Below are 21,545 nucleotides of genomic sequence, written 5' to 3' on the forward strand. Positions count from 1 at the left end.
GCCAAACCCTCTTGGACATGGAGTTCACCAGAGCTTCACAGGTTGCCACTGGAATCCTCTTCCACTCCTCCATGATGACATCACAGAGCTGGTGGATCTTAGAGACCTTGCACTCCTCCACCTTCTGTCTGAGGATGCCCCACAGATGCTCAATAGGGTTTAGGTCTGGAGACATGCTTGACCAGTCCATCACCTTTACCCTCAGCTTCTTTAGCAAGGCAGTGGTCATCTTGGAGGTGTGTTTGGGGTCGTTATCATGCTGAAATACTGCCCTGTGGCCCAGTCTCCGAAGGGAGGGGCTCATGCTCTGCTTCAGTATGTCACAGTACATGTTGGCATTCATGGTTCCCTCGATCAACTGTAGCTCCCCAGTGCCGGCAGTACTCATGCAGCCCCAGACCATGATACTCCCACCACCATGCTTGACTGTAGGCAAGACACACTTTTCTTTGTACTCCTCACCTGGTTGCCGCCAGACACGCTTGGCACCATCTGAACCAAATAAGTTTATCTTGGTCTCATCAGACCACAGGACACGGCTCCAGTAATCCATGTCCTTAGTCTGCTTGTCTTCAGCAAACTGTTTGTGGGCTTTCTTGTGCATCATCTTTAGAAGAGGCTTCCTGTACATACATAGACAAACGATCGATAGACAGACAGACAGACACAGATAGATTGATAGACAAACGAAAGACAGACAAGCAGACAGACAGACAGATTGATAGACAGAGACAGATAGAGAGATAGACAGTCAGATTGACAGACAAGCAGATAGACAGATATATAGGTAGATAAACTGATAGAGACATAGATACATAGATATATACACAGAGATAGACAGAAAGATAGATAGACAGATACATAGACAGACATAGGCAGACATAGATTGATATAGATAGAAAGACAAGCAGATAGACAGATACATAGACAGAGACATAGGCAGATTTAGATAGATAGATGTGTTGTGCTGTATAGTTCGTATAAAGATTAGCAACAGACTACCTTTAGTCTAACACACATAAAAACTAACAAAACTCTCTAAACAATTCATTAACCGCTACATTCCGGTACTAGTCAAGTACTTTTCTATTTTGACCGGTATTTATTGCTATTCCCAGACTTAGCGCTTGTTAGCCTATCAGTTAGCTTAGCTGGCTAGTAACATGGCTTCTCCCTCTCCCTCTCTCTCTCCTGCTCGGTGTGCCACATGTTCAGTTATTCCTCTGCCTCCTTTAGTGATAATGATACCTGTAATAAGTGTAAGGTTCTGGTAGCTTTGGAGGCGAGGATCACTGATTTGGAAGCGCGGATCCTCACCTTTGAACAAAAGCCAGCTAGCCTAGCCCCATTAGCAGGTGTGGAGCCACCGAGCTCAGGGTCTGTTAGCGGTCCAAGAGCAGCTCTGGAGCAGCCCGGAGAATTAGCCTGGGTGACGGTCCGACAGAGACATACTCCTAAGCAGAAGCCCACGGCTCATCACCTGCCTGTTCACGTTTCTAATAGATTTTCCCCGCTCAGCGACACACCCGCTGAGAAACCGCCTCTGATAATTGGCGATTCCATAGTCAGAGACGTGAAGCTAGAGACACCAGCGACCATAGTCAGAAACGTGAAGCTAGAGACACCAGCGACCATAGTCAGAAACGTGAAGCTAGAGACACCAGCGACCATAGTCAGAAACGTGAAGCTAGAGACACCAGCGACCATAGTCAGAAACGTGAAGCTAGAGACACCAGCGACCATAGTCAGGAGACGTGAAGCTAGAGACACCAGCGACCACAGTCAGAGACGTGAAGCTAGAGACACCAGCGACCACAGTCAGAGACGTGAAGCTAGAGACACCAGCGACCACAGTCAGAGACGTGAAGCTAGAGACACCAGCGACCACAGTCAGAGACGTGAAGCTAGAGACACCAGCGACCATAGTCAGGGACGTGAAGCTAGAGACACCAGCGACCATAGTCAAATGTTTCCTGGGGCCAGAGCGGGTGACATCAAGTCAAAACTGAAGCTGCTGGCTAAGGCTAATCGGAAATATGGAAAAATTGTTATTCATGTCGGCAGAAATGACACCCGATTACGGCAAACTGGAGAACACAAAAACCAGTTCTACTTGTCATTGTGTACCGTCCACCTGTCCCTTACTGAATTAATATAATTTTTTAACTGAATTTCCAGACTTCCTGTCTGATTTAGTGCTTAGTTCAGATAAAGTCACTATAGTGGGAGATTTTAACATTCATGTAGATGTTGAAAATAATAGTCTCAGCACTGCATTTAATTCTATATTAGATTCAATTGGTTTCACTCAAATATTGTTGCTGTTCTTCCTCTAGCCACTCAGCCCAACTGGTCAAGGCAGATATCCCCACAAACTCATCCAGGTGTCGAGCCAGGTGCTGTGGAAAATCATTTCGCAAACACTTTGGCTGGTGGTGAGTATTATTAGGCCCGAGCAAGGACCAAAGGTCCCAGCGCAGGGACTATTATTATTGCTCAACGTGCAAGAGACGACTTCGCTGGGGGGCGGCTTCAGGCATCGTCTAGCGTCTACCCGCACCCCACCATGAGGTTACTGGACATTAGACCTTTCCGAAAATGTATAATATGTGGGTGTCGGGCGGGCGTGGGCCTGGAAATCGGTAGAAGTATTCCTTTTTTTTTTTTCGTTATTATTCTTCACGTTCCGAAACTCCCTCAAATTTGACCCCCTGAACATGTGTGAAAACTCACCAAAATTTGCATGCCCCTCAGAATCACGTGAAAATTTTATATTTTATGGGTTTCATAAACAAACTCAAAAGAATGGCTCTTCAGTGCTACCAACAAAAGTGAAAATATATTGCGTCTATGGGAGGTCCACTGACATTTTTTTCATCGCACAGTCACCAAACCTGGCACATCTCTTCTTCATGTCGGGCCAAGCAAAAAAGCTTATCGTGTCGAGGTCGTGCGACCAACAGGAAGTCCACCAGCTAGGAGTTCATCTTGAGGTCATTGAGTTATTGCTCACCTCGAACTTGAACGAACTTCTCCTTGGGCTTTTCACCGAATGAACTCATAACAATTCCTCCCTGTATAACAATTTGAAAATTGCCATTCAAACCCAAACATTTACTTTGTCAGAATTGTACCAAATTTGGCACAGACATCCTTTAGGGCATGCCCATCAAAAAAGCCAATCGGACCCATGCTCTATTTTCAAGGCTGTTGCCTTGGCGATGACCAAATCTCGCCATTCATTTCCAATGGGAATTTTGAAAAATGTCCAGTTTTTGCACACCTCGTACTTGAGCGAACTCGTCCTAGGGCTTTTGACTGAATGAGCTGATTCTTGGTCAGCATCATCTAGACATGTGGGGCAGCTAAATTTATCCAATTTTTTTTGCTAACTTTGATGGTTTTCCCTTGCCGGACCCCAGATGTTGACCTATGTATTTGCCAAACTTCAAATTGTGATAACTGTGACTTATGTGACTTAAGAAAATCACTATAGATGCAATAGCGCCCCCTATGTACTTGCACTTACTTTGTCAGAACTGTACCAAATTTGGCACAAGCATCCTTCAGGGCATCCTCATCAAAAAGCCAATTGGATTGGCTTTTCAGCAATAACGAAGGAATTAGCTGATATTAGCGTGCAGCGAGTGTTATAAATGTTATATGTCGTTATAAATGCGTATGTTGCTGTATCTTTTAAGAGCATTTTTAATTTAAAAGTTAAACACATTAAAAAATTGTGTGTGCTCTTCATTTTTTTAGCTAATACAGCTCTTTGTACCCTATCAAATTATGCTCCCTATAGTAAAATCTAATTATGTAGTCCATTTAGTTAATATTACGGGGGTAGCATAATTTGACAGTCCATTTTACCCTATCAAATTATGCTCCCTATAGTAAAATATAAGATTTTACTAATGATGTTATAATTGAGGGTCAAAATATATATGTACCCGACACTTTAACAGTACTATTAGCCTTTTTTAAGATGCCATAACACTATGAAAATTATATAAGGTATATACACAACCAGAAATGGGAAACCGTAAGATAGCATTTTTTGATAGGGTAGCGCGACTCGACACCAGTTGTGTCGGAGGTTTTTTCTCCAGTTAAAGGGAGATTTTCCTCTCCACTGTCACCAAGTGCTGCTCATAAGGGATTTGTTGGGGTTTTCTTTTTTGTAAAGTGCCTTGAGATGATTGTACTATGATTTGGCGCTATACAAATAAAATCAAATTGAATTGAATTGAATAGAGAGAGAAAGGCAGACTGACAGACAGATAGATAGATAGGCAGACAGAGACATATATATCTATATATATATAGATATATATAGATATATATGTCTCTGTCTGCTATATCTATATAGATAGATAGAGAGATAGATAGAGAGACAGACATAGATAAATAGAGACAGGTAGCCAAATAGACACAGACAGATAGATAGCTAGATAAATAAATAGATAGAGCGACAGATACAGACGGACAGACAGATATTTAGATCAATACATTGATGGATAGATAGATAGTTAGACAGACAGAGATAGATAGATGGACAGCAATAGGTGTATGTGCAAAGGAAAGGATAAGGAAAAGTATCAAAGTGTCAAAGTCTAGCAACACTTTCAGTACTAAGAGCAGCAATGAACCAGTAGTTGTGGTAGAGAAATGAGGTCCTCTGTGAGAGCTGTGCGACAGTGCATAGCCAAGCCCCCTAACAGGGTGTCACTATAATTCTATAGAAAATCCTATTCCAAGACACATTCCTGACTTCTTGTAACACCACTGTCTGATGCTTTGTTCATTACTGAAATCTTTCATGAATGATGATCAGATGATAATACCCAGAACATTGGGATGAGGATTTTGTTTTTTTATATTACAGTGTGTGTGTGATCTTTGTTAAATGTTGATGATAGCCAGCATAGCATCCACCAGTGAATTTGTTTGCATACTTTACCTTGGGTATGTTGCAGCATTTCCTCAATGTGTGTAGGCTATTGAGCCTATTGAGAGCATTCTTTATTTATAGCACTCTGCTTTGACATACCTGTTTGGTGAGTTCAACTGAAAAGCAGTGGCTACATAAGGAGAGGGCAGGTAGAAGAGTAACTGCAGGTGGTTACTTCTTCTAGCTGTAAAGGCAAGACTTTAGGTAAGATGCAACTTTAAATGACAGAAATACCTGAATTATGAACTACTATCTTTTAAAAATCTCTATATTTTTCATAATAGCTGGATGCCTACAATAGAATGAAAATCTTGTTAGTGAAAATGTAATGTATAACACTGGTTTCAAAGAATGTGAAGTGGTTGTTTTGTCCTGTATTTTGGCCCTGAGCCATTTTATTTATAGCAATAGTACAGCGATGATTAAATCAGTTTTTATAATACAATAGAAAAAAATAGTGTAGTAAGAGTTTTACATTTTTATTTGCGTTACACAAACTGTTGTGATGAATATGAATGAAGTTCCAGATTATAAATTAAAATGTAATAGCTGCTAGAACTTTTAACAGTGCAGAATATCTGAAGACAGTGTTTCTTTCTTAACTGCTTCTTTGGCATTACTAGTGATAAAACATACATCATTTCAGTCCCGGGCTTGTCAAGCTTGTTTGGTGAGTCAGCATTTACAACATGAAAATGGTAGCAGTCAAGTGTGCTGTTAGCAAGCAGTTGGTCAAAAATCAAACTGTCTTTCACATGAACATGTCAGCGAATTTTCTCCTCATCTGTTCGCCAAATGTCACTGCAGGTGTCTGAAAGGACAGGACATGATGCTTCGCTGGATTTTGCTGGCTTTGTTCTTCAGCATCTGTGCTAGTGCTGGAGAACAGAAAAAAAAGAAAGTGAAGCCCCAGTCCCTGTCAAGAGGTGTGTGAACTGTAGTTTCTTCTTAAGAGTCTTGAATTTCAATTTTGCTGATGAAGGAGCATATTATATTATTTATTATATTAATATAATAAAAGCATAGAGCAGTGTGCTATGTTGTTGTTAATGTTTTTTCCTTGCAGGATGGGGGGATAATATTAGTTGGGCCAAAAGTTATGAAGAAGGCCTAAGGAAAATGGTCAAGAGGTAAGACACTATACCTTGATAACAGTCCTGAAGGCTTGTTTATTCTGTTAGGATATGATTTTTGGCTATGAAAGTGGGATTGTATTGTGTATGAACCCCACAGAAAGTTTTTGAGAAATACAATGCATTCACACCCATCATTGTGCTTATTGTGCTGAGGAATGTGTTCAGTTGTTTCTCTGTGGTTTTGTTCTCACAGTCAGAAGCCTCTGATGGTCATTCATCATAAAGTCGACTGCCCATACAGTCAAGGTACTGCAATAACTTTGAATGTAAAGATATAAGCTTGGATATCCTGCACTGTCCTTCTAACCCACACTTGGGTTTGGTTTCACTGGTAATATAATGGTTCCATTCCTAAATACCTGCCAAAAGGGAAACAAAACAGGTAGGAATTAGATTCATAAATCACCCAGCTGGTTTTCTGTAAGCTCAAAGGGAGTCTCTACCAATGTTGCATAGCCCATAAACAATAAAAACCACCTACAGGGATAGTCTGGCTTTTACTTTTGACTTTTTCCAGGTTTGTATATACGAACAGATTGTTTTACAGATTGAATTTGTATGTCTGAACATACCAATACGTAATTTCACTGTAAAAACTACCTTTATTCACTCATGACACAGTCATACTATGTGAGGAGACTTTATAAAATGTTTTCGGTTATATTGCATAATCTATGACAAGAAAACTAGACATGGATACATCCCACCTGCAAAACCTGTTCATAACCTGCACAGCATCCTTTGTGCCTGTCAGAAGTAAAACATTTAAGGCATGAGCCACATGCTTGTGAAACATTATCTGAGAACTGAAAATGCCTTACTACAGTTACAATACTTGCTTTCACAGGTGCCTCTTTTTGAGTTTCAATAGGTTGCACAAATCTATTTATCTATTTATTTAAAAGTACAGACATGTACCATAAGTATCCTATTGTAAAGCCAGCTTTATAAAACCTTTTTTAAAATGTAAATGCCATAATGAAACTAAACACAATTATTTCAACAGCACTGAAGAAAGCATTTGTTGCTGATGAGACCGTCCAGAAATTGGCCAAAGAGGATTTCATCATGCTGAACGTGGTGGTAAGTAAAGATCTCTTGTATATGAAGTAAATGTGTCCCATAGTAAAACAGTACACATTTAAAAACTGTAGCAATTAAGGATTTAATATGAAATTTCTTACTGCAATATGATAAAATTAGGTAGTTGTACAGTGAATTGTAATGACTAACAATATCAGGCATAATTACAAATTAAAAATGATGCACAGGAAGAATAGCATCTAGAAATAACAATTTGCTAAATCGTTTATGCACACATTCCCTGTTCTTGTAAAGTTCAATTTTAATTTCTAATGTTCATTTCATATTGTTTTTACAGGAAGAGACAAATGATAAGAATCTGGCACCTGATGGCCACTATGTTCCCCGAATCATGTTTATTGGTGAATATTCATCTATCTATCTATCTATCTATCTATCTATCTATCTATCTATCTATCTATCTATCTATCTATCTATCTATCTATCTATCTATCTATCTATCTATCTATATTATCATATATCCTAATTTGGAGCTTCCTAAATGCATTTTACTCATATACTGTAGGACAGCATAAGTCAGTTGAAAATTTCCCCTATAATCCTTTAATTTTCAAAAAGACTTGGACATACAGTATGTTAAAACATATGCTCTCATTGTCCTGTCCAATGTACTCAAACCAGTTTAAACCTAACTTAGAACACATTTCGAAGGTAGAGATGTGTATGTCTTTGGGACACACCCAGAAAAGGGATTCAAGCATAACAGATGGCATAGATATGGCACTGATGGGAAGGAAAGGAATGAAGGCTAACAGACAATAGTTGTGTATTTTTGTTATGTGGTGGCTGTCGTGTGTGTTTGAGGGAGGAGGACCCACACGCAGATACAGTAGTGAAAGAAAGTTCTATTAATAGATTTAAGGTCAAACGAGATGAGTGGCGTCTTGGTCCACTGGTCTGGCGCTTTTATTGTGTGGGGATGAATACTGAAGGGAGTGCCACCTGTGGACAATTAAGCAGACGAGGAAGACAAACACAGAAGGAAAAGGGGAAAAGACACAAGAGGGAAAAAAGGTGAAATGAGACACCCAGCCACCTCATGACAATTTTTAATGATGGTGTGGGAAGTGTTTGGGAAAAGAGTGCTGTATATTCCCTTTTAACTGAGGCTTATATAGCCACAGTTTTGGCTGTAAAATTTCACCACACGATATTTGACTGTAATTGACACCTGCCATCTGTTTTTCCTCTTTTTTTTGCATTTCCTAATGTTTTCTTTTTATCTTAGTGATGTTGATCACTCTCCTCATCTGTCTATGTGTGTGACGTCTTCTGCAGATCCATCCAAGACTGTGCGCGCAGACATTGCAGGAAGGTACAAGAACCACCGCTTTGCCTACGAGGCCAGAGATATGGAATATTGTGAGTGACAATCCATTGTCTCTAATGACAGTCTGGGTGGATGTGGGAAGGGGCAGAGAGGGGCTGGAAACCTCACCTGTCAGTAATTTGAAGACAGGCTGAACCTCTACTGTTTTTAACCTGAATTTTCACTTCAATTTTAGAAATAAAAAAAAATATATATATATATTTTTTTGACAGATAGAATGGTGTACCACAAAAATGTCCCATCAAATTTAAGTAAACGATTTTAGATACAAGCGTTTATGCATGAAACAAGCAAATTTGGCTTCAAGTGCAGTAAATAATTTTTTCTTGGTAAGACTTCTTAAAACACGACATGATACAACTGCCAGAAATAACATTGTACTTGTTTATTTACATACATACATTATGTATGTAAGGATATAAAAGCACCCACATTGTAAGGGAAAACTAGTATCACCTACAGCTTTATTTCTAGGCTACTGTATTGCCATTGAAGTAAGAAGATATTTGTCCTCTCCTTTTCAACAGTGATCAAAAACATGATGAGAGCCAAAGTGCGGCTGCACTCTGAACTGTAGTGTGGCTTAACCTGATGCCTGACATCTCTGTGTCTTCCAGTCATGATGGGCTGCCTGCTCAGTGCCAACACTTACATGTTTACATGCTGTTCAGTGCTCAATAAAAGTGAGGTTTCCAATTTGTTGAAGGTTGAATTGTTTTTGAATGTTTTCACTGAAATTCAAATATATTTTATAGTTTAAAAACACAAACCACAAACATATTTAATTTGTGATCCTTTACCTATAATACATCAAGACACCACCGTTTATGACTGCAAGCGCTTTAAAAAGAATAGTTGTAAAGCTTTAGTCAAACGACCCTATCCAGCAAGCAGTTCCTCCATTGTCTCTTGTTATTTGCATTTGATTAAAGAGCATGCCTTACGTAATATAAATCATTAAATTGTAAGAGAAGTGATAGAAAGATCTTTTGAAAGATCTTTTACCTAAAAGAATCTAGATCTAAGGTTTTTGGACTTCACTAATGCTAATTCTTTATTGAAGGGATGCAGTGAAAGGGACAGAATTTAATACCACTGGCATTTCATATAGTGGGATGTTTCTGTCACTAGGTGGCAGTATAATATAGATGCCCAAACTTGTGGTTAATGTGTTTTTCCTCTGAAATCCAATTTACACTAATAATTGTCCATACACCTATATCTACACTAAATATGAATCAGGACATTGTTTGGATTGGATTCAGTCATTATCTAAACTTTGTTCCATATTATGTTAATAAATCACACATAAAATCCTCACCCGTCACTTGCAGTACATTGACTGTAAAACATTCATGCTGCATATTGAATTGTGTGCTTATCAGCCTTCTGTTACTAGGTTAATCTTTCGTCCTGAAGCTGACAGACATCCTATTGTTACCACTGTAGTTATTACTTGACTGGTGCTTCCTGGGTGGTCCTGCAATGTTGTGCTACATGTGCAGTGATTCTCTCTTTCTCTTGTTAAATGCTCTCTGGCAACTGCGAAAATACCATTTGTAAACATTGTGAGGCTGAGACAAAGTTGGACTGTGCTGCATTGCCACAAATAGCCCAGATGCAGTTTTTGGCTGTCATTACTTGGACTAATGAGTTGAATTAAATTGTTATAGCTACACTGGGAGCATTCATGTGCTTTCATCTTTTGAGAGAATAAGATGTGGAAAAATATATCAGCTAAATGTTTCGCAAGCTTGTAACAGTGTCAACATACACTCAAAAACCTATTATAAATAGTAACATGCATCCTCAAACCCATTTATTTTTCAAATCTTTACATTGAGAGAAAATCAGAAAAGAACGAAACATTTTAAATGGGTCAGTAAGTTTCATTCCTCACTATAATTTTCGTTAACATCTACTAAAGGAACTGATTTTTTGAGAAATGATTAAATTATTCACACCTTCATTGCATTTATTCCTTTTTCACAGTCAGTGCCAACATCTGAAGCAATTGTATGCCTGCTTTTCTCTCATGTTTTTTAGTTTTCTATGTTGTAGATGGACCTAAGATGATTTGCTGAAACTGTAGATACTTTCTATTTCTCAATGTATGGGTTTCATAAGCTTACACTTCTGGGTTTGTAACAAATGTGTTTTCTACTCAGAAGTCCCTGTCTTGCTCATTGAGGTGCTCTTTGGTTTTTCGTGAAAGAAATTCTGCTTCCAGAATCCTTTTCAACTTTTCATGCTGCCAAAAAACTGCCATATTGCTTTTTAGGAATGTGAAATATCCTTTCACTATTTGTTTGATGTAAGCAAAAAATTTGGGGGAAAATTGTATTTGCAGATACTTCCCAAGACAACCTTCCTCGCTCCATGAACATGCAAAAGCAGAATACTGCGCAAACTCTCTGTAAGTCAGATCTGAAATATAGGATTGCTCCACCCCTACTGCTAACCTGCAACTCCTTTCCAAGCTCTTGTTTTCACTGCTATCTGACAAAGAACCATGAGAACATTATGTAGGATGTCAGCATCAAATTTCAAAAGGTTTTTTTAGAGACACGAGGACAGCATAACAGAAAGAAATACAAGGCCTGACTTATATGCAAGTTTAGGCTGTGTTAATATCCCAGTAAGAAAGATGTAAATCTGACTGATATAACGTCATTTAAAATAGCATGCACATAATTTAATTTTCTGATCTGCAATGAATCGTAAAAGAAAGAGGGAAATGCATCTTAATCTGGCCCCTACACAGAAAAAGGACTAGTCTAGGACTAACTTTTTTTGAAAACGCAATAAAAGCTGAATAAATCTTCACCTGAATCATTTTATTTGCAGATTCAAGGTGTATAGGGAGTACAGTAAAGCTTTAGAAACTTGGAAACACAATCCAAATATTTGCAAAAACATCACAGCAATATTAAAACCGAAAACAATGGACTGGATAACCAGTCTTAATACTGAAAATAATGTTACAATAATAAATGAATCTAAGGTACCAAACTTGTCTAATGTAACTATTGTTTTTAGATACAATTATGTCAAAGAATATTCAGCCAGTAGTCATGATCATTTTGATTATACGATTATTTTAATTTTAATTAGGTACAATTTAAAACATGGAGATAAAAGATAAAAAATAAAAAAACTAACTTTTAATTCCAGGGTTCCTCTGAGCCCTCTTCCTGTACTGTATGTACCACATGTACCACAAGTAGGTGGCACATGAGGTACTAGCCACTCCTGTTGTATGAGTGGCTAGTACTGTTGCCTCACAGCCAGAAGGCCACAGGTTCGAAACCCATCAGGGGCCTTTCTGTGTGGAGTCTGCATGTTCTCCCTGTGCTTGTGTGGGTTTTCTCCAGGTACTCTGGTTTCCTCCCACAGTCCAAAAACATGTATGTCAGGTTGATTGGTGACTCTAAATTGCCCATAGGAGTGAGTGTGAGTGTGTGAGGTTGTTTGTCTCTATGTGGCCCTGTGATGGACTGGTGACCTGTCCAGGGTGGACCCCTGCCTTTCACCCAAAGAGAGCTGATAGGCTCCAGCTGATCCCTGTGACCCTGGTTAGGAATAAGCAGGTATAGATGATAGATGGATGTTTATTTATTTATCTGTTTCTGTCTATTTCGGCCGTGTGTGTGTGTGGGCTGCAGTATATATGACAGAGACAGCAGAAAGGTAACCTAGCTTGCTCGAAACAGTGGAAACAGTGTGCTTCACTCTGCTTGAAGATAACAAAATCATTCAATCAACACATTTCACATTGTTCTATACATACAAAACAATGCAAGTGCAAAAATGGGCCATTGTAGATTCACAGGGATTTATGTGCTGGGCTACTCCTTGGCAGGCCATCACCACCAGGTTGCTAGGCAACCATCATGGACTCCAAGAGATGACAGAAGTTAATTACTGGAGTGTCTAAACATGGCCGGTTAAAATCAGAGTATCACCAATAGACATGTAAAACAGTAGGTTTCTGCTGGACAGGTGTTTGTAACTGTCACACTCAGACTGTTTCACTCAGACTCTCACACACACTCTTATTTTGAAAACTGTGTTAGGTTAGCATTGTGCGCACGCACACACACACACACACACACACACACACACACACACACACACACGCACACACACACAGTGGGTACGGAAAGTATTCAGACCCCTTTAAATTTTTCACTCTTTGTGTCATTGCAGCCATTTGCCAAAATCAAAAAAGTTCATTTTATTTCTCATTAATGTACACTCAGCACCCCATCTTGACAGAAAAAAACAGAAATGTAGAAATTTTTGCAAATTTATTAAAAAAGAAAAACTGAAATATCACATGGTCATAAGTATTCAGACCCTGTGCTCAGTATTGAGTAGAAGCACCCTTTTGAGCTAGTACAGCCATGAGTCTTCTTGGGAATGATGCAACAACTTTTTCACACCTGGATAAGGGGATCCTCTGCCATTCTTCCTTGCAGATCCTCTCCAGTTCTGTCAGGTTGGATGGTGAACGTTGGTGGACAGCCATTTTCAGGTCTCTCCAGAGATGCTCAATTGGGTCTAGGTCAGGGCTCTGGCTGGGCCAGTCAAGAACGGTCACAGAGTTGTTCTGAAGCCACTCCTTTGTTATTTTAGCTGTGTGCTTAGGGTCATTGTCCTGTTGGAAGGTGAACCTTCGGCCCAGTCTGAGGTCCTGAGCACTCTGGAAGAGGTTTTCTTCCAGGATATCTCTGTACTTGGCCGCATTCATCTTTCCTTCAATTGCAACCAGTCGTCCTGTCCCTGCAGCTGAAAAACACCCCCACAACATGATGCTCCCACCACCATGTTTCACTGTAGGGATTGTATTGGGCAGGTGATGAGCAGTGCCTGGTTTTCTCCACACATACCGCTTAGAATTAACGCCAAAAAGTTCAATCTTGGTCTCATCAGACCAGAGAATCTTATTTCTCATAGTCTGGGAGTCCTTCATGTGTTTTTTGGCAAACTCTATGCGGGCTTTCATGTGTCTTGCACTGAGGAGAGGCTTCCGTCGGGCCCCTCTGACATAAAGCCCCGACTGGTGGAGGGCTGCAGTGATAGTTGACTTTGTGGAACTTTCTCCCATCTCCCTACTGCATCTCTGGAGCTCAGCCACAGTGATCTTTGGGTTCTTCTTTACCTCTCTCACCAAGGCTCTTCTCCCACTGTTGCTCAGTTTGGCTGGACGGCCAGGTCTAGGAAGAGTTCTGGTCGTCCCAAACTTTTTCCATTTGAGGATTATGGAGGCCACTGTGCTCTTAGGAACCTTGAGTGCTGCAGAAATTCTTTTGTAACCTTGGCCAGATCTGTGCCTTGCCACAATTCTGTCTCTGAGCTCCTTGGGCAGTTCCTTCGACCTCATGATTCTCATTTGCTCTGACATGCACTGTGAGCTGTAAGGTCTTATATAGACAGGTGTGTGCCTTTCCTAATCAAGTCCAATCAGTTTAATTAAACACAGCTGGACTCCAATGAAGGAGCAGAACCATCTCAAGGAGGATCAGAAGAAATGGACAGCATGTGAGTTAAATATGAGTGTCACTGCAAAGGGTCTGAATACTTATGACCATGTGATATTTCAGTTTTTCTTTTTTTTCTGTTTTTTCTGTCAAGATGGGGTGCTGAGTGTACATTAATGAGAAATAAAATGAACTTTTTTGATTTTGGAAAATGGCTGCAATGACACAAAGAGTGAAAAATTTAAAGGGGTCTGAATACTTTCCGTACCCACTGTATTTCATGGGTGTGATCGCTGAAATGTGTGTGAGCACCAGCACATGCATGTCTCTTACTCTTAATGTTTAAACTACTGGTTAGTAGTTTATTAGCCTATTCTTCTTCTTCTTCTTCTTCGTCTTCTTCTGGGGTTCTGGGGTTCAAATCTCATTTGATCTTGGGGTGTTTCTGTGTGGAGTTTGCATATTCTCCCTGTGTCTGTGTGGGTTTTCTCCAGGTACTCTAGATTCTCCCACAGGCCAAACACATGCAGACTGGGGTTAGGTTAACTGGTGACTCTAAATTACCTGTAGGTATGAACAGAAGTGCGAGTGTTTGTCTGTTAGACTTGTGAACCCTGCCTCTCACCCAGTGTCAGCTTGAGTGTGCCAGGATAATGATAATGGATGGATGGATACATAGATAGAATGATATGTTTTTTTCATATTCTCTTTGCTAATTTAATTGTAATTTTCTTTTTTTTTTTTTTTTTTGCTTGACACCTGGATTTCTATATTGCTACGGGTGTTAGGATTCTGCATTCTGAACTTCCTGCCTCAAACTTTTATTGTGAAAGTCCATTTCCCATTACCTGGTGTTTTGTAGCTTGTAGATTGGTTTCACCAGGACCTGACCCAGTAATTACCTGAATCTGCCGTGCCGGTGACTGGCTGCATAAAAGCAGAGCAGCAGCCACATGTCTTTGCCAGATTATGTCGTTACCTTATGGTACTCATTTTCCAGCCCAGCCTCACCTGGATTATGCCTGACCAAACCTAGATGCCTGAAGGCCAAACTTGACCCTGAATGCCTAGCCTGTTCCTAAAGGTCTTATGTGACTTTTATAAGACCTAACCTGATCCCTGAAAGCTTTACTCCTGATGGCCAAACCTGTTCCCTGAATCTCTGATCTGACAGGCATTATTGGAATCCTGAACTATCTGACTCCTGAAGGCTGAATCTGTTTCCTGACCTGATCCGTAATCTAATCTGTATTTCTGAAGGCATTATCTGAATCCTGATTACCTGATTTCTGATTGCCGGACCTGACTTCTGAAAGATAACTTATTACCTGACAGCCTAACCTGATACCTGGAAGTTCAACTGACTCCTGAAGGTCTCCTGATTCCTGAGGATCTAACCTGTTTCCAGAAAGCAGCACCACATTCTCAGGGACCTAACCTGTTTCTTGAACCTGAATGCTAACCTGACTCATGAAAAGCTAACCTGTTACACTATCAGATACCTAAAGAGCTCATCGGACTCCTGAAGGCATTTCCTGACTCTGTATAAATTAATCTGATGCCTGACCTGAACCCTGCAGAGCTCACCTGACCTTAAGAGGTATTACCTGATTTATTGTAAACTGTTATTTGACTTTTAAGTTCGTGACCTGGACTTTGAGGGAGAACATTATTTGCCTGTCTGACCTGACTCTGTAGTAATTAATGATTTTATTTTCCTCCTACTTATTACTCAGCTTTTTTTAGTCACCTGTTCTGAACCTGATTCCTGAATTCTCTCCCTCGTGAATTAAGTTAATAGTAGTATATCGGTATGAATTGTAGTTTTGAATATTCCTGAGTTGATATTTTTTATTGCCTGCTCTGACTTGAATCTACAGTCACATTTACTTTGTGCTTTTAATAAACACTGTAAATCTCATTCCCTCCAGACTCCTTTCTACCTTGGCCGACAAGGGCAAACGCGCTGCAAAACAAAAACGCTGCAAAAGAGAAACGCTGCAAAACAGAAACGCTGCAAAACAAAAACGCTGCAAAAGAGAAACGCTGCAAAACAAAAACGCTGCAAAAGAGAAACGCTGCAAAACAAAAATGCTGCAAAACAGAAACGCTGCAAAAGAGAAACGCTGCAAAACAGAAACGCTGCAAAACAGAAACGCTGCAAAAGAGAAACGCTGCAAAAGAGAGAACACAACGGAAGTGCGCCAGGCCGATAGGGGGACCCCGAACTGAGGGGTGCAATGAACAAAGAACTTTTACAGAGGCGAGAGAGACACATGTAGCGACATAAGTCACGTCTCATTTTGGAGGCTGCGTAATGACGCAGGTTATAGTGTTGAATTGCAAAAGAATTGAATGAGCGACCTCTGATGATTGTTCTCATGTGCTAATATGTGCTAACAATGTTCTGTTACATTTGTTTACTTGATCAAAATGTCATACAACGTCGGGAGGGGTGTGTTGCAGGGTGGGAGATCTGAAGGTGCTGTAATGACTATAGGTTGTTGTCTTGTTCAGGGTGTTCTTTGGGGAGTCGGTGGGGTGAGCTAGAGGGAGATGGGTCAGGGAGGAGGGAAGAAGTGTGTGTGGAGGGAAGAGAGGGAGGGTGAGAGAGAGCTGTTCGGTGAGGGGAGTTAGCGTTACTGATGGGCGATACAACAGAATTTGGTATCGATCCGATACCAAGTAACTACAGGGTCAGTATCGACGATACCGATACCTTCTGCACCTTAAAGGAAAATCATTATTGCACAGTGTTGATTAATATCTTTATTGCAATGGCAACATGAATAATGCTCATGAACATAAATACTTGTTTAAATGCTAATAATAAAATGATAATAAATAAATAGCATTTCCCTTCGTAGTGGGTGAAAAATAGCACCACACAATGCTTCTTTTTCTATCTCTCTCCATGCTGCTGTGCCTGTCAGCACTGAGACGGAGGAGGTCCCTCCACGCTGCAGAGTGGAGAGAGTAATACTTCCTTCTGCAGTGCATGACTGGCTCTGGAAAGCTCTGACATCTGATTGGCTGCCATCATCATGTGATACGGAAGACCATTTAAAATACGCTTGGGCTGGTTTTCACACATCCAAAACTCTCAGAAGTGAAAACTAATTGCACGTTTTTTATTAGGAGTGGTATCGAGCGATACTTAAGAAAGTACCGACTCCAAAGTATGGAAGTATCGATTCCAGAGAGTCGATATTCCCATCCCTAGTTAGCGTGGCTACGGCTGAAACAGTAGCCTGTTACCTGTTACCTGTTCTGACTAAAAACTTAATAAAGCAAAGTGACAAAAGAACGTCTGCTGGCTGTGAATTTAGCGGGCATTAGAGTACGTTTTACATTTATTATTTTTTAAACACTTGGCCGTCATGTTTTACAGTATTATAAAAGTACAATGTTGTAAAAGATGACGGCCAAGTGTTAAGTAACAAATGGAAAACGCACCTTCAGATCTCCCAACCCCCCCACGTTGTATGACATTTTGATCAAGTAAACAAATGTAACAGAACATTGTTAGCACATATTAGCACATGAGAACAATCATCAGAGGTCGCTCATTCAATTCTTTTGCAATTCAACACTATAACCTGCGTCATTACGCAACCTCCAAAATGAGACGTGACTTATGTCGCTACATGTGTCTCTCTCGCCTCTGTAAAAGTTCTTTGTTCATTGCACCCCTCAGTTCGGGGTCCCCCTATCGGCCTGGCGCACTTCCGTTGTGTTCTCTCTTTTGCAGCGTTTCTCTTTTGCAGCGTTTCTGTTTTGCAGCGTTTTTGTTTTGCAGCGTTTCTCTTTTGCAGCGTTTTTGTTTTGCAGCGTTTCTCTTTTGCAGCGTTTCTGTTTTGCAGCGTTTCTCTTTTGCAGCGTTTTTGTTTTGCAGCGTTTCTGTTTTGCAGCGTTTCTCTTTTGCAGCGTTTTTGTTTTGCAGCGCGTTTGCCCTTGTCGGCCACCGTACATTTCTGAGCTCAAAACCTGAAAACTCCTTTCCCTGATGAGTCAAACCCTGACAAGGGGATCAGTAAAATGTTATCTAAACTAATCTAATACCAAGTTCTCGATCTTTCTCAACAACCTCATATATGGGCTCCAGGTGTGTGCACCTCTGTTAGGTGTATGCTGAAGTCCATATAATAGGCTGTCTGATACAGGGATGGTGCATGATACTTGCACTTCATCTGCAGTCTTCATTTAGAGATGTGAAGTCCCCATTTACACACACACACACATCCAGAATCAATGGTTCCTGTCAGACTGACTTATTACACACTCTGAACTCATAACCATTGGATTTTTTTTTTTTTCTATAAAGTAAAATAAAGTAAAACTCAATCTACAAAATATTTAGTTGTCACATCAAGGGGAAAGTTAGTTTTTCTGTTTTGCTGCTTACATGCAGTCACTATCAGAATACAGTAGTGTTATTGTGCACAAGGTAGTGTATCCAGGAACAACTTTGAATGGAAGCAATTAATTAAAATAGGGTAGTAATATCAGTATATTGAGCTATACTATACTATAAGCTACTGTAGGTGCATTGTTGCACGTGTCTTTCCTCATGTCAGATGTAACAGTGTTTCCTGGAGGCTAAAAATGACATATGCCACCTCCAGAATATATGGGATGATGCATATGTTGAACCAAGTCAATTATTGGTGGTATGCAATACATTTATTGCATACAACTAAGATTTTAAAGTCAGACTAAAATGTGGAGTTGTATATAGTGCATATAGAACAAATTCACTGACCAGTGTAGAAGTGGAAGTGACAGTCATTTATGCTTTAGCAGGTGCCATTTGCACCACTGTTAATGGAAAAACAGATCTGACTTGAAAACCAATTTAGCATATTTATGGTAATTTGAAGACATTTCAATTTGTATGAATGGCATTTCTAACAATGAACACATACTTTGATTATTAATATACAGTTTAGTATTTTCTCAAAGCATGATGGCAGTAGTACTAGCTTTCTTTTTTTTTTGTCAATATGTCCCTCTCTTCATTAAACATGTGTCCAATTCTGGGTCCCAAAGATAAAAGATCTATAGACCAGCCCACGGTGGGGTCCCATTTAATTTTTTTATCAAAGAAACAGGAAGATGGCTGTAGCATACCGCTCTCAAATCATGCTGCTGTTGCTATCATGGGGCTACAACTGAAGTAAACAGTTCTTTAGTCCTTTGACTGTGTTGTTAAAGGAAGACACACCAGGGTGGATAGTGTAAAAATAAACCTTGTGTTTACAGAAATATTGTTACTGAACATGCTGTCAAATACACACAAACAAACACACACACACACACTCAGGTTCACGGATCCTCGGCTTGACTTTGCCACTGGGGCCCTCGGTGACAAGGGCACCGGGCTATTAGAGCTCGTTTGCACACTGCTAGGACAATTTATCTGTTCAAACAGAGCCCATTTACTGCACAGCAACTCCTTAATGAAGAGATTGCCAGGTAATATGCCATAAATCTATTCTTTTATTCTTTGCCACATACTCAAAAAAAAAAAAAAGAAAAAAACACGCAATCTGTATGCATATAGAACCATTTTGTACACGAACCTAGTTTAGGTTCACAAGACCAGAATGATATTATAATGTGCTGTGGAAGAAACTAGGAGCAATTTTCGCCATGTAAATCAAAAAGGTCAAAATGCAAATGTCAGCTTTTCCTCCTTCCGTTTTAATTATTCTATCAGGTTCAAAGAGTTGTCGTCAGAAAGGAGCAGTTCTGACAAAGGAAGGCCTGAGCTCAGAGATAAGCTCAATCTGTGTCTCCTCTTGACACTTTCTTCTCTAAACTTAGCCTATCTACTCTCCTCTCACACACACAGCCACACTTAGCGTTACCTCAAAGTAAATTAGAATGTATCACAAAGACCACGGTGTCAAAGAGATGGCTCGGCATTTACCGGCTGACTGTGGATGTTGAGTCAATGCGTTTTTGTCATGGGGTGCAATCTTGTTAGTTGATTTTGAAAACTCAGTCGATACAGGATTAAAGTCCAGTATTGTTGGTTATCATATGGAATAAGTCCGTAAAATCTGTATAAATCTGGTCTTTATTATTCTGATATACACACACACACACACACACCCTCACACACACACACACACACACACACACACACATGTATGTGTATGTGTGTGAGTTGGATTTCTTTTTTCATCAAGTAACAACATAAAAGTAAAACCTCAAAAACCCCTTTTCAAAAATTAATATTAAAATGCTAATTTAAAATGAGAAAAAAAATTTAAAAGTGCTGCCACCCCCAATTATCATCACTTAGTTTGTGCAACATGCTGTAAAAATTTAGCATTAAAGCCATTAACTGCTAATTTTCCTTCACGTCATGATTTTTTTGACATGTAAAATGAGGAAAATGTTGCAAAATCACAATTTAGTAGGAAATTTGGATACAACTGTAAGAACCTGAGTTTGTCCCACTGTAGCTCATTACCCTCTCTAGAATTGTGACAGTCTACATTATTTTGTATTCACTTTCTCATATTTTAAATATATATATATATATATATAGAGAGAGAGAGAGAGAGAGAGAGAGAGCTCATGCTTGCAGAGCTACAAGGTTCTGCAAAGCTTTTCATTACTGTTCCTATCAATGGCATTTTTTGCAGGCTGGCTGTGCAGGGCTGTATCCATGTAAAGACGGTTCAGTGCATAGAGAAAAACACGCCATTTTGTTGTTTGCCATATTAAACCCAGCACAAGTACTGTCTAATGTATCGGTTAGACAAGGCTTATGTTATTACATAGTTGTCACTGGCATCTTGTACTATGAAACATGTTACCTCTCTGTGACACGCTGATTTAATTACTGTTTATCATCATCTCTACCTAGAAACTCTCCTCACTTGGCTCTTTGTCTTGGATTCAATGACACTTGCACACATCCTTCTCTGTCGCACACCAGCACACACACAGAGGCACAAGGTCACAGAGGTACTCTAGCCAGTGAATAACAGGAGGCTGGAGGCCGAGGTGGAGACTGGTCTTGCCATGTGATTTGCCACATACATCAACTCTGTTAAGCAGAAAATTGAAATGGAAATGTGGGCCTTGAAAGAGTGTGGCTCCCATTTACCCCTGGACCAGAGCTAATGATTTGTCATTTCTCTCAGGGGCACAAGCTGCTGCCCTCACTCTCACAATGGCAGTACCTCGGAGAGCCGGGCAGCTGCACCATCCTCTACTCTATGTAACTGTGCATTGTAATGTATGTTGCTCCTGTTTAGCTCTAGCACGAGAAAGTGGTTTACAGTGATTGTGGATTTCTTATTGTACTGTTCCACACTTGGAAAAGTAATGAGCACCTAAACCAGGCTCACACTACAGGATTTATCAAATCCTAACCGATTATGAAATCTGGTTGCAGCACACACATAAAGAGAATCTTCACAGATTATAGTCCCTCAAATCTTAACATGCACACACGACCAGATCTGAAAATCATGCCAGAAGACTTGTTTCTTATTGACTACTGTGAAAGTACTGACATG

General features: G+C 40.0%; 1 protein-coding gene across 1 annotated transcript; it reads left to right on the forward strand.

Annotated features, from left to right (window-relative positions):
- Positions 1 to 5,052: 5,052 nt before the first annotated feature.
- On the forward strand, positions 5,053 to 9,229 carry agr1 (anterior gradient 1). Its single transcript, XM_026295796.1, has 8 exons — positions 5,053 to 5,158; positions 5,762 to 5,880; positions 6,021 to 6,084; positions 6,284 to 6,336; positions 7,097 to 7,173; positions 7,472 to 7,535; positions 8,473 to 8,556; positions 9,052 to 9,229. Exons 2-8 carry the CDS (start codon positions 5,781 to 5,783, stop codon positions 9,099 to 9,101), a joined length of 492 nt encoding a protein of 163 aa, XP_026151581.1. The 5' UTR covers positions 5,053 to 5,158; positions 5,762 to 5,780; the 3' UTR covers positions 9,102 to 9,229.
- Positions 9,230 to 21,545: the final 12,316 nt, after the last annotated feature.

This window comes from Mastacembelus armatus, chromosome 21 (genome assembly GCF_900324485.2).
Source record: "Mastacembelus armatus chromosome 21, fMasArm1.2, whole genome shotgun sequence".
Classification (NCBI taxonomy): domain Eukaryota; kingdom Metazoa; phylum Chordata; class Actinopteri; order Synbranchiformes; family Mastacembelidae; genus Mastacembelus; species Mastacembelus armatus.